Source organism: Malania oleifera, chromosome 2 (genome assembly GCF_029873635.1).
Source record: "Malania oleifera isolate guangnan ecotype guangnan chromosome 2, ASM2987363v1, whole genome shotgun sequence".
NCBI classification, from domain to species: domain Eukaryota; kingdom Viridiplantae; phylum Streptophyta; class Magnoliopsida; order Santalales; family Ximeniaceae; genus Malania; species Malania oleifera.
In genome coordinates this window covers 115,069,451-115,085,103 of record NC_080418.1, presented here as the reverse complement: position 1 = coordinate 115,085,103, position 15,653 = coordinate 115,069,451, and the positions used below count along the sequence as shown (strand labels likewise).

Here is a 15,653-nt window from a genome sequence, read left to right as displayed (position 1 = left end):
TTCGACCCCATGGAGTACCGGTATCCATAGTCTCAGACCGTGACCCTTGTTTTACATCACGATTTTGGAAGAGTCTGTAGGAGGCTTTGGGGACTCAGTTAGCATTCCGTACTACTTTCCACCCTCAGATCGATGGTCAGACTAAGAGAACAATTCAGGTATTAGAAGATATGCTTTGTGCCTATGTGCTAGACTTTGGAGGTAGCTGGATTCAGTTTTTGCCGCTAGTTGAATTTGCTTATAATAACAGTTATCAGACTAGCATCGACATGACACCGTAAGAGGCATTATATGGTAGGAGATGCCGATCTCCTATTTTCTGGGATGAAGTAAGTGAAAGGCGAGTTTTGGGTTCAGAGATAATTCAGCAAGTGTGTGATAAAGTCTGACTTATTCGAGATAGGATCAGTGCAGCGCATGTTAGAATAGGTGTATTCCCAAGAGGGGGGGGGTGAATTGGAATTTAAAATCTTTTTCTCCTAGGTTGATTTATCGAACAACAGTATATTCACAACCCGGGTCAGTCTAAGCAATTTCTATATGCGTAGTTGAATATAATATGGAAATTAAGTCATACGCGTCATTCACCCATAACATACATGTGCAGTAAAAGTAGAATGTAGAAATATAAACAAACACACGATATGTTATCGGGGTTCAGCCAGCTGTGCCTACGTCCCTGCCTCTGGCTCGCAAGCCCGAGAATTCCACTAATAGCTCACTTAAGGGTGGAGCGACACCAATTACAACCAGGTCAAATTTACATAGGCTTGACCTCAACCTTAACCAGGTTAATTAGCGGGGCTGACCTCAACCTACACGCTTTAATAGGATGACGCACCTAGCTTTCCTAACCGGGTCTAAGCCAATCCGGGACTATTCCAGGGCTAGTCTCCCTCTTCAGGCCTGTGCCTGAAAATGCAACAGATGTGTATTATAATCAAATGGTACAGTGATTATGCTTTCATGTAAAGCAGATATGTACCCAAATGCGCGCAATAACATACACCACAAATGATATAATATGTAAGCTCAATGTGGTCCAATGTTTCAACTCTCAGATATATATATATTTACTATCGGTGTTATGAGTACGTGAGAGTGCGAATACTACAATCTTTGTATCACAAGATGTATTCAATCTAAGTGCTCAAACAAAGATATCAACCAAACAATATATATATATATATGGAGCTCTAGCAATGTATAAGTTTGGTTTGCAAAAAGAGTTTAATCTTTGTATTCAACTAAAGATATAAATCAATGAATATTGTAACAAAGATTTTTCTTACACGAACAAATATCTCTTCAAAGATTTATCAAGATAAAGCACACTAGATATTTGAAAGTATTTTGAATATATTTTGCAACCAAAAACAAATACAATCTTCTCAAGATGTTGCAATGAAGGTGCAATCTTAGAAGATCAAATGAAAGTCTTCTTAGGATAGACTTATTAACAAAGTCTCCTAAGAATACTTAGGTTTAACTCTCAATGAAAATAAATCAATCAAATATGAATGGGAGAACAAACCTATTAATATAAACATTCAATCAACTTACTGAGGATTTAAGAAATCGAAGAAGGTAAGCATGAGTGAATGAGTATTGGATATGAGTATTATAGGTTTTGGGATTTTCAGAGAATTTCTCTTAATCAATATTTTTATCCCATACTAATTATCCCAAATGAGGGGATATATATAGATACCCCACAAAATATAACCGTTGGGGACACACTTGGAATAATAAGAAAAGATAAATGACTTTTTAAAAATTTTAACCCTGTTTAAAAAATATTTAACTGCGGTAAAAATCAGGGCAACCCGAGAGGTCCGGTTGACCAGAAATGTTTCGGTTGACTAGGTCTCATATGGTTCGGTTGACTAGGGGACTTTTGAACTGAGGGCTCGGTCGACTAGGAGAGGGCAATTTCTCAATTTTCCAAGGTTCGGTCGACCAGGCCATTTTGAATTGGCTAGTTCGATCGACCAGACCGCTGGGATTTTTCCTGAGGACCCTCCGGTCGATCAGGTAGTTGGTGTACAAAAAGGGTCGGTTAACCAGATGGTCAAACTTTTGACTCAGGGAGGTTTCGATCGACCAGGGCTTTTTGAATTACTTGGTTTGGACGACCAGATGGTCAAACTTTTGACCCCAGGGGGTTTCGATTGACCAGGGCTTCTTGAACTACCTGGTTCGGTCGACTAAGTGGTCAAAGTGTTGACCAGAGAGGGTTTCGGTAGACCGAGGCTTTTTGAACTATTCTGGTTCGGTCGACCAGGGCCTTGGTCAACTGTTGACTCAGGCTTGGTTCGGTCGACCAGGGCAAAATGAACTGCCTGGTTCGGTCGACCGAAAGTGCACCAAGTGTGCATTTTGGTCCCGTCTTGAAGCATACAAGCTCTATTCAAGTGCCTAACATGTATATGTGAAAATTTGTCTGTCTTAGGGTCACTTGGGGTCCAATTTGGAAGACACCGAAAAAGTCCGGTGTCGGTCGACCGAAGGGAAATCCCTAAGGTCTTTCTAAGGTCATTTTTCATTTACGGTTTGTTTGAGCTTACGTATTATCATGCATGTGATGTGTGTGAGTTTATTACAAACTAGAACCCTAATTACTATTACAGACCTTTCCTACTTAAATATTATAGACCCGAATATAAATTACAACAAATAAATTATATCTAGGGTCTTCAGGGCCTTTGTTTTTCTCCGGGTCTCCGAGTGCCATCATAGGATACTACCAAGATAAACTTGCACATCAACTCAGCAGTCATTAAATACCTGAGTATTTGTCATAATCAAAACATGGAATGACCCATAGGTTTAACAACGCAAAGTTGGCAAAAAAGCTACGCGGATACTCGCCGCCGGGAATTGAAATTTGAAGTGGGTGATTATGTATTTCTGAGAATAACTTCACTGAATGAGATCTTGAGATTTGGGAAGAAGGGTAAGTTAAGCCTTAGGTTTATTGGTCCATTTGAGATACTTGAGAAGATTGGGTCAGTATCCTATCGGTTAGCTTTACCGCCATCTCTATTTCAAGTTCATGACGTATTTCATGTTTCTATGCTAAGGAAATACGTCCCAGATCTTTCCCATATCATCAGTTATGCAGAATTGGCAGTCAGTGAGACTTTAGCATATGAAGAAGCTCTAGTACATATTTTAGATAGAAAAGAACAAGAATTGCACAGTAAGAAGATACCATTAATAAAAGTTCTATGGAGAAATCACGTGATTGGGGAAGCCTCATGGGAACTTGAAGATGAAATCAGACGGAAATATCCCCACTTGTTTGATGAATTATAGTATTGATGTATATGCTAGGATGGTAATTTTATTTTGTTGAGTCTAGTGTAATTGTATTATAGAGCATAGGTTAGGTAGTATTTTGATTTTGGGGGAAATTTTCTTTTATGGTTGTAATCTCCCAGGACTACCCATGTAACCATGTTATTCCTCCGCCATAAGTGAGGGCAAGTAATAAAATAAGTACACCATTTACCTTTGAGAAAGAAGGATCATATGAATAAGTAAATTTCAATGACGAAATTTTATAAGGAGGGGAGAATGTAACGACCCAAAGAAAAATGGTATTTAAATAATAAAGAGGGATAGAAATGGAAAAAGAAACAGAAGGAGACGGCAGATTTCGTCGACGATATTCCACTTTGGGGATAATAACCGAAAATTTTTCCTTGGTCCTCGTCATCGAATACAGGGGATTCGTTGACAAGGGTATAGCAGGACCTCGTCGACGAGGACGAGCTTCTTCAATGAGAAGATGCCGAGAGAGGATTATTGGGAAGTTTGAATTTCATCAACGAGGGGTAGGTTCGTCGACGAACTTTCTACAGGACTCGTCGATAAGGTGATGTGACTCGTCGACGAATCTCGTAGTATAAATAGTGTAAAACCTCGGTTAAACATAGAAATTTAGCGCTGCGTTTCCCTCTTTCTCTCTCCTACGGTTCTCCTTCCAACTTTCTTTGATTTTGGCCCCGTAAGTCATCGGATCGACGATCTGAGGCCACCACGACGCTCCTGGCGGAGTTCTCTTTAAGTTTGCTAGGGCGGATCATTGGTGGGATCGAGTTAAATTTTCCCCAGAATCAGGATAAGGCCTTTTATATAGTTTTTGACCTTATGACAGGTGTAGGAAATGATGTAGGCCAAGAAATATTGATATTCTGTTCTACCAAATGTGGTTTTCAGGATGTAGAATAGGAAGCCCTGCGGGTGTAGGATCAGTATACGATAGGGGTTTTTCAACAGTTTGGTAAGGGAAACATGCTATGTTAGGAAAATCTAGTATGATTTCAGTATGAAGATTATGTTTCTACGAGATTATTATTCAGAGCAGAAATTTATGCAATTTATTATTGATGTTAAAATAGTTTAAATTATTGTGTGGCATGAGAGTATGAATATAGTATATAAACATGTTTTTACAGTATTTTAAGGAATATGTTTTACAGAATATACAGACAGTGAAATGCATTTACAGTATCTTTTAGAATACCATGATTTTACAATTTTACAGTACCATAACAGGTAGATTTACAGTTATCTCAAAAAAATACAGTTGATATAGCTACGGATTGTTACAGCGTTATGATTTATACAGTTATTACAGAATCATAATAAAATAGTTAGTTGTATATAGAAATGTATTATATAGTATCAGACCCTGATGGATCAGATAGCAGAGCACAATACCATAGCTACAGATATGCAGATATTTAGTTTAGAGTGCAACCACTTAACTCAGATAGTAAGAAGTATGAGGTCAATCGTGCCTAGTTGTGAACAGACTCCCTATTAGATATGGGTTGAGGAGGGCCGATCTAACCGAGGAGTAGAGTGATTTACCCTGGTCGGCCAGCCAGGATAGATCCAACCTTCGGACCGCACAACCCTGTCATGAGGGGTTAAATCATGACATACAACCATTTAGGGAAATATTCTCAGATATTATAGTATTATCAGATTTTTTGAAATAGTAATATTATTATGAAAAGTAATTTCATACAATTTGAAATATTAAATTACGTAGTTAAAGGTTTTATAATATGTTATGTAGTATCAGCATTTTCAGTTTTAGTTATTTATTCTACTCTTATCTCGGATTAATTTTATAGATCCACATCTCAGTTGTCACACATTAGTGATAACACGTTTCGTCTTACTGAGTTTTGGCTCATCCCAGTGTTGAATTATTTTTCAGGTGAGCCAGTTGTATGAGGGGAGCAGGCTCGCAGATAGAGGAGCTGTTAATCTACCCTTTTTGAGGGTGAGTGTTTTGGGATTCAATTTTGTTAGCTCTGGTATTAGTAAGAGTAGTTCTTGAGAGTACAGTGAAATATGTAATATTTGTGGAATATTTAGACACTCTGGTATTGTATATATATATATAAGGTTGTGTTTCATATTATTTGCTTTCTGCTGTGTACGAAATTATTTTAATTTAAAATAGTAGAGAAGATTTTAGAATTTATTTTATAAGGAGGTCGTTACACACATAACTCAGATAGTATGTGGATTTATAACTATCGATTGTGCCTATGTAGTGGACAGACTCCTCGTCAATCAGGATTGAGGAGACCGATCTGACTTTCGGAGTATAGTGATGTAATTGACCAGCCAGTGATAGGTCCCACCTACGGGCCGCACAACCCTGTCGTGAGGGGTTAAATCATGACATACATTTATCCATCCAGAGAAATTTTCTCAATTATTATATGTATAATTAGATTTACAGAAACAGTAGATGTATCTATGAATATTAGAAGTATTATAAATGGAAAATTTATAAAGACAGTTATGTTAAGAAACATAGGTATGAGCTATACTGTATGTTATTTATACATGTTTTCTCATATTCAGCCATCTATGGTATTTCTAAATCAGATTTTGTAAATATGTAACTCATTTGCCACACACTAGCAATAACATATTTCGTCTTACTGAGCATTGTCTCATCCTAGTGATTTAACATTTTTCAACTAATCCAGTTAGGCGAGCATATTCGGCTCACAGATAGAGGGGGCTATAGTACTGCCTTATCTGTAGGGTGAGTATTTTGGGAGGTTATTTTTGTCTAGCTCTAGTTTCAGTTGAGGGTATTTTTGGGAAATATTCTGACACTCTGGTATTGTATACATATATATATATATATATATATATATATATATATATATGGTTATGGTTTTATGAATTCCGTTCATCGCTGCTTAGGTTGTTTGTTGTGTCCCAGATTCCATGGGTTTTATATGAATCGTGATGAGGGTTTGCCTTATATTAAAAGGTATCAGAACAATAGAAATTTTACATTCAATTTATATAGGAAAAGAAAAAAAAAAACATAGCATGGAAAGTAGGTTGTTACACTATGATACTCACTAATTTGGGATTGACATCCCTGTCATCAATGGTGAACTATAATTTGCATGCGTAGTGATCCCGTTAAACAATTGGATTGCGATCAATTATTCTTATGAACAAATTCGGTTGACTTTTTTGTTCACAACAATTGTATATGTGATTATTTCTAAACACATAAAAACTAGTGATAAGACGAGGAAGAAAAAGAGTTGAACTTGAAAGAACAAAGAGCAAATTGGCCACAACAAGCAAAAATAAAGCTAAAGGTTAGGAAGATTAATGGATAGAGGAAAGTCAAAAGACTAAAGGGAAATTTATGATATATATATATAAATAATTTGAGGTAAGTACTCGTATTTTCTTTATAAATTTGTATCATAACAAAGTGTTCTTATCTTATAATCGTGGCCAAGTGTTGAACTAATGCGCGGTCCATGCGTAAAATTTCAATTAATTAAAACATAAATACGTCAATTATAATATCATGCATGCATTATTAACATCTAGAAGCAAATGACTGGTTCTAATTAATAATTATGAAGCCTACTTTTCAATTCAAAAAGTAGCTGAGGCCTTGGGGATGAATATACAAAATATGGTCAAAGGCACAAATAAAACCATATAATATGAAAAAATACGAAGGGAAGCCGCCAACTTGTCAAATGGACGTAAAGGAAAAAGAAGATATCTATCCTCAATTGTCTTCCAGAAAATTCTTCAGTGAGCCGCCACCCATCAAATTTGTTTACCTCTAATTTTAATTCTTGGATCACTCGCACCTCCTCCCTCAATAATTACTTTATTTTATCTTATCTGTAATTTGTATTACTAGTTCGAGTTCCGGGCTAGAGATCCTGCATTCCGGTTCGGTTCTCCTATGAGTATAAAGAACTATAATATCCCTAAGGAATCCTGCTTAGCAATCTAGGCTACGTAGGCAACGAGAATTTTCGCTCTTCTTTGCCGCCTGGTTAGTTATGGAGCCGAAAATCGATTTTCTTGGCCTTTTAAGCGTTATTAAAGCCCTTCTTCGGGACACTCTTTAGTGAAGTGACTCTCTAGTGAGAGTCAGGAACGAGACTAAAGTAGTAATTCGAAAACTCATAGTTAATTCTTTTTCCTTTAATGAAGTGCCTCTCGAGTGAGAGGCACAGACGTCGGGACTAAAGTAATCTTTCAAGTTAAAGAAAGATATTACTTTTTCTATCTATATTTTTTACCCAATGTAATTTTTGAACGTCTTCATATTTTTGCATATATTTTTTATTAAAAATTATTCAATTAATAAATAATTTAATGAATATAAATAATACCCATCATTACAATATATACCTACCACGATCACAAAATAACCATCTATGACTTTATTTTTTCGTACACATGCTACCGATTTTATTTATAATTACTCATACTCATGCATTGCACATGACTAATTGTAAAATAAAAAAAAATATTTACTTGGCGTTTTAGAACATGCAATTGAGACGTTAGACTAAAATTTGTGTAGATTCGGATAAAATATAATACAATATTATATTAACGTTATTTCAAATTTATAATTTGAATTCAAGTCATAAAATCTATGCTTCCAAATACTATCTTAGGTTCTGTTTGGATCAAGGTTTTATTCTAATATACTTAAAAATTATGGTCAATCAAACGCTAATAATGTGTAAAATTAACTTTTTATTTGTCAATTTGCTATACATTTTTATTTATTTTTCTTTTCTTAATAACAAAAAATTAATTTCTTTGTATTTTCCATTTTTTACTATCAAATTTTTTCAATACCAAACAAGCTTTTAAGTCAGTCAATTTAATTATATATACTATTAACACTTTATTATTTTCTTTATATAATAAAATGAAAAATTTATCTTTTCTCTAACAATAAAAAAATACGAAAAATAAAATTATTATTTTCTATTTTAGAAAATAATTATTGAGGGTTAACTAAATACTGGGGGTTGGCGCCAAGGTTGCAGTGGGGAAACGTGGAAGAAATGTAAAGGGCATAAATGTAATTGTGTGGAACTAGAGAGGAGGTTAACAATAAATAAGGAAGGTCTGAAATGGTGTGTTTGGTAAATTTGGGAAGAAGACCGGGGCAGGTCTTGGGTCTTCTCACTTCTGTTCCACGTCCCTTGCCTGCAAAGTTGAGAGCGAGAGAGAATCCAGACAGAGAAAGCTGTAGAGAGAGAATCCATACAGAGAGAGAGAGAGAGAGAGAGAGGAACAAAGCAAAGGATAAAGAAAGCAACAAATTACAAGAAATAGGAGCGCACCCTTTCTTCCTTCCTTTCTTTCGGCTCTGTACTTCCTCTCTACTGCTCTTTGTCTCGCTCCTCTGCTTCAAATCTCGTTCCAGACCTCACTTTCAATTGATTGATTCTGCTGCTGCTGATTCCCTAAGCACTTGGGGCCTCGTCTGCTTCTGGGTTTCTTCGATTTGGCTCCTTCTCTCTGCTTTTCGCATGGGTTTTCATTATTGAGGCAGCTACTGGCAGGAAAGAAGAGAAGATAAGAGAGGAGAGAAAAATTAATTGAAGATGTCCTTGAAGAGCAGAGGAGAGCAGCCCCCAAGGAGCGCCGTATCTCGGAAATGGACTCTCTTGCTTTGTTTAGGCTGCTTCTGTGCTGGAATGCTCTTCACGAACAGGTGCGCATCTCGTATGAGTGTCCGTTCTCTCCCACTTTCTAATTTCTTCTAAATTCAGCTCACAGCTACGCATCTCGTTGAATTTTTTTTTTTTTTTTTGAATTTTCCCTTGAAAATTTGTGCGACATATTGTATGTGAGCTTCTGATTGATAGATTGATTATCCATTTTCGAAGTTCTTGTTAGCCGTTTTTCTAATTACCGAGTCGATTCAGGACTACTTGTTAGTGTGTTTTTATCTATAGGTTTAAATTTTAAAAAATGTTTTTGTCAAGAATCTTAATTGGTCTTGTGTGAGGGGCATCAATGAATTTTGAAGAAATTTGAGCTTCCGATGGTGTCTTAAGAGTGTTTTGATTTGGTAGAATTACTGACTTCCTTTCTCTCTCTCTCTCTCTCTCTCTCTCTCTCTCTCTCTCTCTGGTATGTAAATTTTGCCCATGTGTTTGTAATGTTGGGATAGATCTGAAGTTTGGATTTGTTTTTCAGATGCAGAGTTGGTAATTAAACCGTGTAAACTGCATTTTTAGAGGAGGGATTTTCTTCTATAAATACGTCTAAAAACTTTTCTGCCACTTTCACGATATATTAATTGTATATTTCAACTTTTCCCCCCTAATATACATACGGGTGGGAGGGATGGGGCGTTGTGGGTGGTGTATAAATAGTCTTATGGTTAGATCTGTGGACCATTAAAAACTGTACCCTCTCCTTTCTCCCATATCCTCATTGATGGGCAGGAACGCGTCTGAGATACAATAAGGGATAGAGGCCTCCAAAGATGGTATTCTTCACCATCATGTTCTTAATTAGGGTTGTAAAAAGGTGCTTTAATGTTATAATTCAATTGATTTCTGCAGAACTTATTTCTTGCGAGTAGCCATGGTTGGAGCTTCTCATAGTTAGTGTCATAAAGCGATTCATGTGCTGCTATTTATGTTGGGCATTTTCATCCGTAGGCCTCCACTAGAATTCAAAAAGAGATTCATGGGCTTCGTATGGATGAGGAATTTTGTTAGATAAAAGGAAAAAAAGAGAAAATTAAGTAATTCGATATTCTATAGTCCTTCTCTCCATCTCAAATATTATTAAAAATGAAAGTGTATTCAAATTTCATTGCAAACTAAGAAATTTCCACTGTTAATAATGCGTAAAATAAGAATTTTATCCATATTTAGCATATATTTATTGATTTATTCTTATTTTTTTGGTAACAATACAATAAAAGTGAATTCCTTTGTATTTTTTATTTCCCTTCCTTTCCTTTATGTTTCCAAGTTTCAAGGGGAGCCTAAACATCATGTTAAAAATAAACTAACGAGTGCAGTTTCTTTATTTCGTTTTATTAATTGTGTGGACATTCCTGACATTGTTTCAGAATACAGTTATTTTAACCTTTTGAAAATCCATAACATGCCCTTTGAACTTTGTAAACACATTATAATGTCATTTAACGAGCTTGTTCTTTAAGGCAGTTTCCAATATCTACTTCGTCGATTGCCACTATTTGCTGCCATGTTCTCCTGAATCTTAACACGTAACCCACTAAATGCACTTTTCAAGAAAAGGTAAATTATGTGTGAAAATTTTGAGAAATATGGTAAAGAACATTTTCCATTCCAGTTCATTTAGTTTAATGCCTGTTGTCGCTGCTATTTGTTCCATTTTCAATAGGATAAATCACTTCTAATGTTATTCTGGGCAAATTGTTTTTGGGACATAATGGCATTTTAATGAGGTAAAATATATGGTAACAGGATGTGGATAGTGCCCGAGTCTAAAGGCCTCACAAGGACTACTGCTGCTGAAGCTGAAAAATTAAAGTTAGTTTCTGAGGGTTGTGGTAAAAGAATAGTAAGTGTCTCTCCTGCCTTTTACTTGTTATCTGCTCCTCATAGCCATTTTATTTATGTGTGTATTTATTTGTTTTTCAAATTTCAGTTCTTTATTTTACACTATTCATTCAAATGTTTGTTTTGTCTAATCTAATTTGTTCCTTTTAGTTGAACCAAAATGATGTAAAGCGTGAATCTAAGGACATTTTCAGGGAAGTTTTTAAGACCCATCATGCTATTCAGTAAGTTTCTAATGAGGATGGTATTCTTCATGTGGTTTTTATTTTCCTATTGCAACTCTGAAGGCGGCATACTTTATTCAATGTAGGACTTTGGATAAGACTATTTCAAATTTAGAGATGGAGTTAGCTGCTGCAAGGGCTGCACATGAGTCTATACTTAGTGGTTCTCCTATTTCAGAAGATCTGAATTCAGAGTTACCTAGAAAAAGGAAGTATTTAATGGTTATAGGAATTAATACTGCTTTTAGCAGCCGGAAAAGAAGAGATTCAGTTCGTGCTACATGGATGCCTCAAGGTTCATGATAGATTCATGCTTCAACTGGTTTCCTCCCTTTTGTCATTCATTCCCCCCCTTCTCTTTAGTTCTTCTGCTAATAATCAGCCCCTTTCTTCTCACAAGTGGTTCATGTGGAAAAATGAATTCTAGGTGAGAAGAGAAAAAAGATGGAAGAAAAGGGCATTATTGTCCGCTTTGTCATTGGTCATAGGTGAGTTGAAATTCTCTTTATAAGTAGAATCTGTTATGCTTGAAGTTATCTATTTTTCGTAATACATCCATCCAATACCGTTTTTGAATTTCATGGCTTTGGCATGGAAAGAAATTCATATTTGTTGTTTTTTCAGCTCCCTATGTCAACAGTGGCTTTAAGCTTTGTTTTCAAACTTATATTGGATAAAGCCAGTGAAATACTTACTATAATGACTTTGTCCAAAATATGGGTTCTATATTCCTATTCTCTAGGAGATATTGTGCTGAGAAATAACTTTGAATTGGTGATTGACCATTCACTGCCACAAAAATTTAGACTCCCCAATTTGTTATAGCTAATGCATCAGCCTGGTTGTTCCCTTTTGTCTTATATGATACTAATAATGTTAGTTGTGAAACAAAAAAGGATTCTTTGTTTCCAGGTGGCTTGCTGGGAGCTGCGGGACCACCAGAGTTCCTTTCTTTCTTGAGAATCCATACATTCCTTATCAGTGTATAGACAGCTATCCCTCGACTTTATGTTTGGACTCGATGGAAAAATCAAAATGGAGCAAATAGCAACACATATTTACAGACCAAAAACTAAAAAATCACTCTAGAATGAAAAGGGTGATGGAGAGATTGTACCATTTGACCCTTTTTTGTTTCATGCTTTTCCCGGAGGTCTGGAGTTGCAATCAATGGGATTTCCCTAATCCTAAGTATTAAGTGTGTCAACAGATATTACTAATAGTCCTATGATTTGCACAATAGATAGGAGCTGCTTGGACATCCTTGGATATAAAATCATGCCTGTGTTTTATATTGCATCAGGGCTTTTTTCTGTTCACATACTTTGAAATGAATTTATAAGTGTTTAATTATTATTCTCATTGTTGCATGCATAGGATTATCTTTAGGCATACATTGTGCAAATGAATACTCATGCTGTTAGCATTTGATCAAAAATCTTGTGTATGAATGGACAACCATGATCACTAGATGTCAGTGGTGGAATCTATTCCAAATTAGTACATAGACTATAGGTTTTGCTGTTATGGATGAATCTAATCTTGCTATTTTCTGTTACCAGTGCTACATCAGGGGGTATACTGGACAAAGCTATTGAAGCAGAAGACAGAAAACATGGAGATTTCTTGAGACTGGTATTGCCTTCTCATCTTGTTTCCCCTTATATTTCTTTTCCTATTCTATTGAATGTAATGATTTCCCCCTTGAAAAATTGCTAGTGAGTTCATGTGGCTATTATTTCTATGTGAGCAGGAACATGTTGAGGGTTACCTTGAATTGTCTGCCAAGACAAAGATATATTTTGCTACTGCTGCTGCTTTGTGGGATGCTGACTTCTATGTGAAAGTTGATGATGATGTCCATGTAAATATAGGTAGGAAAACATGTCTTGATTATTATAATTCTATTTTTATAGTGCTTATAATTTCCTAAAAAGGTCATTCATATTGCCTGTTTTTTTTTTTTTTGCTAGATATTCAGATTGGTATTTATTTGTTATTTAAGAATGACAAATTTGTCGCCAAGACAAGATTTAAGATCCAAGATTTTGATGTAAATGCTAAACAGTCTCAGTCAAATATAAAACAGCCAAAATCCTTGTTCATCTAAGGCTTGACAGATTTTGACTGATGACTGATATGGATCTGGGTGATCTTACTCATGACTGGAAAGATTTTGAATGGTTGTATGGATCTGGGTGATCTTATTCATGACTAGTGAGAATGGGTGCATTTTTTCTCTTGTAGAAGTGAAATCTGTATAACTTTGTTAAGTTTTTATTTATTTTTAATTCCCTCCCCACCCACACCCCCCCTCCCCCCCCAAAAAAAAAAAAAAAAAAAGAATTCTAAATCCAATTGCTTTCTCTCTGCTGCAGCAACGCTAGGAGAAACTTTAGTTAGACACCGATCAAAACCACGGGTATATATTGGCTGCATGAAATCTGGTCCAGTCCTTGCTCAAAAGTAAGCCAGATATTTTTATAAATTGCTTTGGCTGCTTTCATCATATGAATGTCAAAAGCTGTTTAGCTTTCAGTTTCTTACTTATGTCATGGAACAGAGGAGTGAGATATCATGAACCAGAATATTGGAAATTTGGTGAGGCAGGAAACAAGTATTTCCGTCATGCGACAGGGCAATTATACGCCATCTCAAGAGATTTGGCTACTTACATATCTATAAACCAGTAAAGTCCCCTTCCTTTGTTTAAGGGCAATAGAAATTACATGATGTGAAGATCTTTTGTATTGTCATATGACATTCTAATGGTTTTTCTTGTTCATAATTATCTCAGACACGTGCTCCACAAGTTTGCTAATGAGGATGTTTCATTGGGATCTTGGTTCATTGGGCTTGATGTGGAGCATATTGATGATCGGAGACTGTGTTGTGGCACCCCACCTGGTAAGTTTTTGAAATTCCTATGGAAATTTGAAATTTGAAATTATCTTGGCACAATAGTGTTGTAGTTTAAAGAAAATCTGGGAGGGGTCTCTGCAATAATTGTTTTGGTTGTTAACTCATATATATGATAACTAGCACTGCTTTCTTGTCATGGAATATTGATTTGCACGTGATACCTAATCAGAGGGTGCGCATCTATCATGTTAATGCTTCTTTTTTATGAAGAGAAGTAAGCCCACACCAGAATGAATTGACTGTTTAGAAGCAATATTTTTAGCTTTACAAGGTAAAAGTACCATGTCATATACAGCCTGGGACAAAGTTTACTTAATAGAAGTGATAAATAATCATCATTTGAGTAAATTGTTCTGCGACAGGTCCACGAATGGGACCCATACAGTGGTGGATCAAATCCATTTGCATTTGCAACATTGACAGCTACGCTGTTGAGCATTGACAGCCCAGCCCAAAAAAAGAGGAAGCAAAAAAGAAAACAAGACAGTATATTAGAGATCTCTTTTAACTGTTGAATGGGATATTAATTGCTATTTTTCAATGAGCGATTAAAGATCTCATTTGGTTAATTTATGGGTTAATCTCTTATTCTGGAGGGGCAGAATATGAACCTTGCTCATATTACTTTTTATTTGCACAAAAAAAGAGAAAATAGTATGGATATGGATATGTAATAGGAATTTTAATTGCATATATTTATCACAGGAGTTTTGATGCAAATTGTTACTGCAGATTGTGAGTGGAAGGCCCAGGCAGGCAACATCTGTGTTGCTTCTTTTGATTGGAGCTGCAGTGGGATTTGCAAGTCTGCGGACAGGATTAAAGAGGTCCATCGGCGGTGTGGAGAAGGTGAGAATGCTTTGTGGAGTGCTGTGTTCTGAGATGCAGCCCGTTCTTCCAAACTCAGGAAGGATGATTGAGCTTGAGCAAAGAAGCTGCTGGGTTGCCTTGTTTTCCTGGTTTTGTAAGTGGGTATAGAGAGTATATGTATTATCATACAGTGCAGAGAGATGGGCAGAGGTGGAAAGGGGGAGAAAGCCAATCAGAGAGCGAGAGAGAGAGAGAGAGAGAGAGAGAGGCCTTGCTATTCGGACTTTTTCCTGTTTTAGTAGGGAAGTTGATCCGCAATGGCAGCCAGAGGAGGAGTTTGTAGCTGTAAACATTCATTCTTTAATGCTTGGAGGGCCAATTTGTAAGTTCTATTTCCACGGCCATTAGCTTCTAATAATTACAAATCATTGTAGTAACCTTTTGCTGTTCATAAATTTGTGGTTTATATATATTGGTTTGCAAGTTGATGATGCTTAAGGTAATAATTAAATATTTTTTTCTGTGGGTGATAGCTGCATGCCACTGCCTTTTCTCAAGCGTTGGATATGTGCATGACTCGGAATTGTTTTGTTTTTCTACCCTTGTCTTGCTCTAGAATGAAAATGTATATGGCAAATACATAAAATTATAAAGCTCGATTGTAATTTATTCTATGTTCTTGTTTATCAAATAAATTGTAAGACTCAAACCCTTCCAAAGTGATGGAAAGATGGAAAGAGTAGATATAATTACAGTGGAGAAGATAAACCATAGAATGATATTGTATTGTGTT

At 36.0% G+C, this 15,653-nt stretch overlaps 1 protein-coding gene across 1 annotated transcript; it reads left to right on the top strand.

Annotated features, from left to right (window-relative positions):
* The first annotated feature begins 8,466 nt into the window (after positions 1–8,466).
* On the top strand, positions 8,467–15,343 carry LOC131148929 (probable beta-1,3-galactosyltransferase 2). The gene is made up of 11 exons (XM_058098889.1): positions 8,467–9,052; positions 10,809–10,905; positions 11,055–11,128; positions 11,215–11,423; positions 11,556–11,616; positions 12,691–12,763; positions 12,882–13,002; positions 13,507–13,594; positions 13,692–13,817; positions 13,926–14,035; positions 14,783–15,343. Exons 1-11 carry the CDS (start codon positions 8,943–8,945, stop codon positions 14,929–14,931), a joined length of 1,218 nt encoding a protein of 405 aa, XP_057954872.1. The 5' UTR covers positions 8,467–8,942; the 3' UTR covers positions 14,932–15,343.
* The last annotated feature ends 310 nt before the right edge of the window (positions 15,344–15,653 follow it).

What these genes read in the sequence shown, in the direction of transcription:
- LOC131148929 (XM_058098889.1), top strand. Translation starts at nt 8,943, where the DNA reads ATGTCCTTGAAGAGCAGAGGAGAGCAGCCCCCAAGGAGCGCCGTATCT. An exon ending in GGAATGCTCTTCACGAACAG is followed by an intron (nt 9,053 to 10,808) that starts GTGCGCATCTCG and finishes ATATGGTAACAG; the next exon opens with GATGTGGATAGTGCCCGAGT. An exon ending in TGCTACATGGATGCCTCAAG is followed by an intron (nt 11,424 to 11,555) that starts GTTCATGATAGA and finishes AATGAATTCTAG; the next exon opens with GTGAGAAGAGAAAAAAGATG.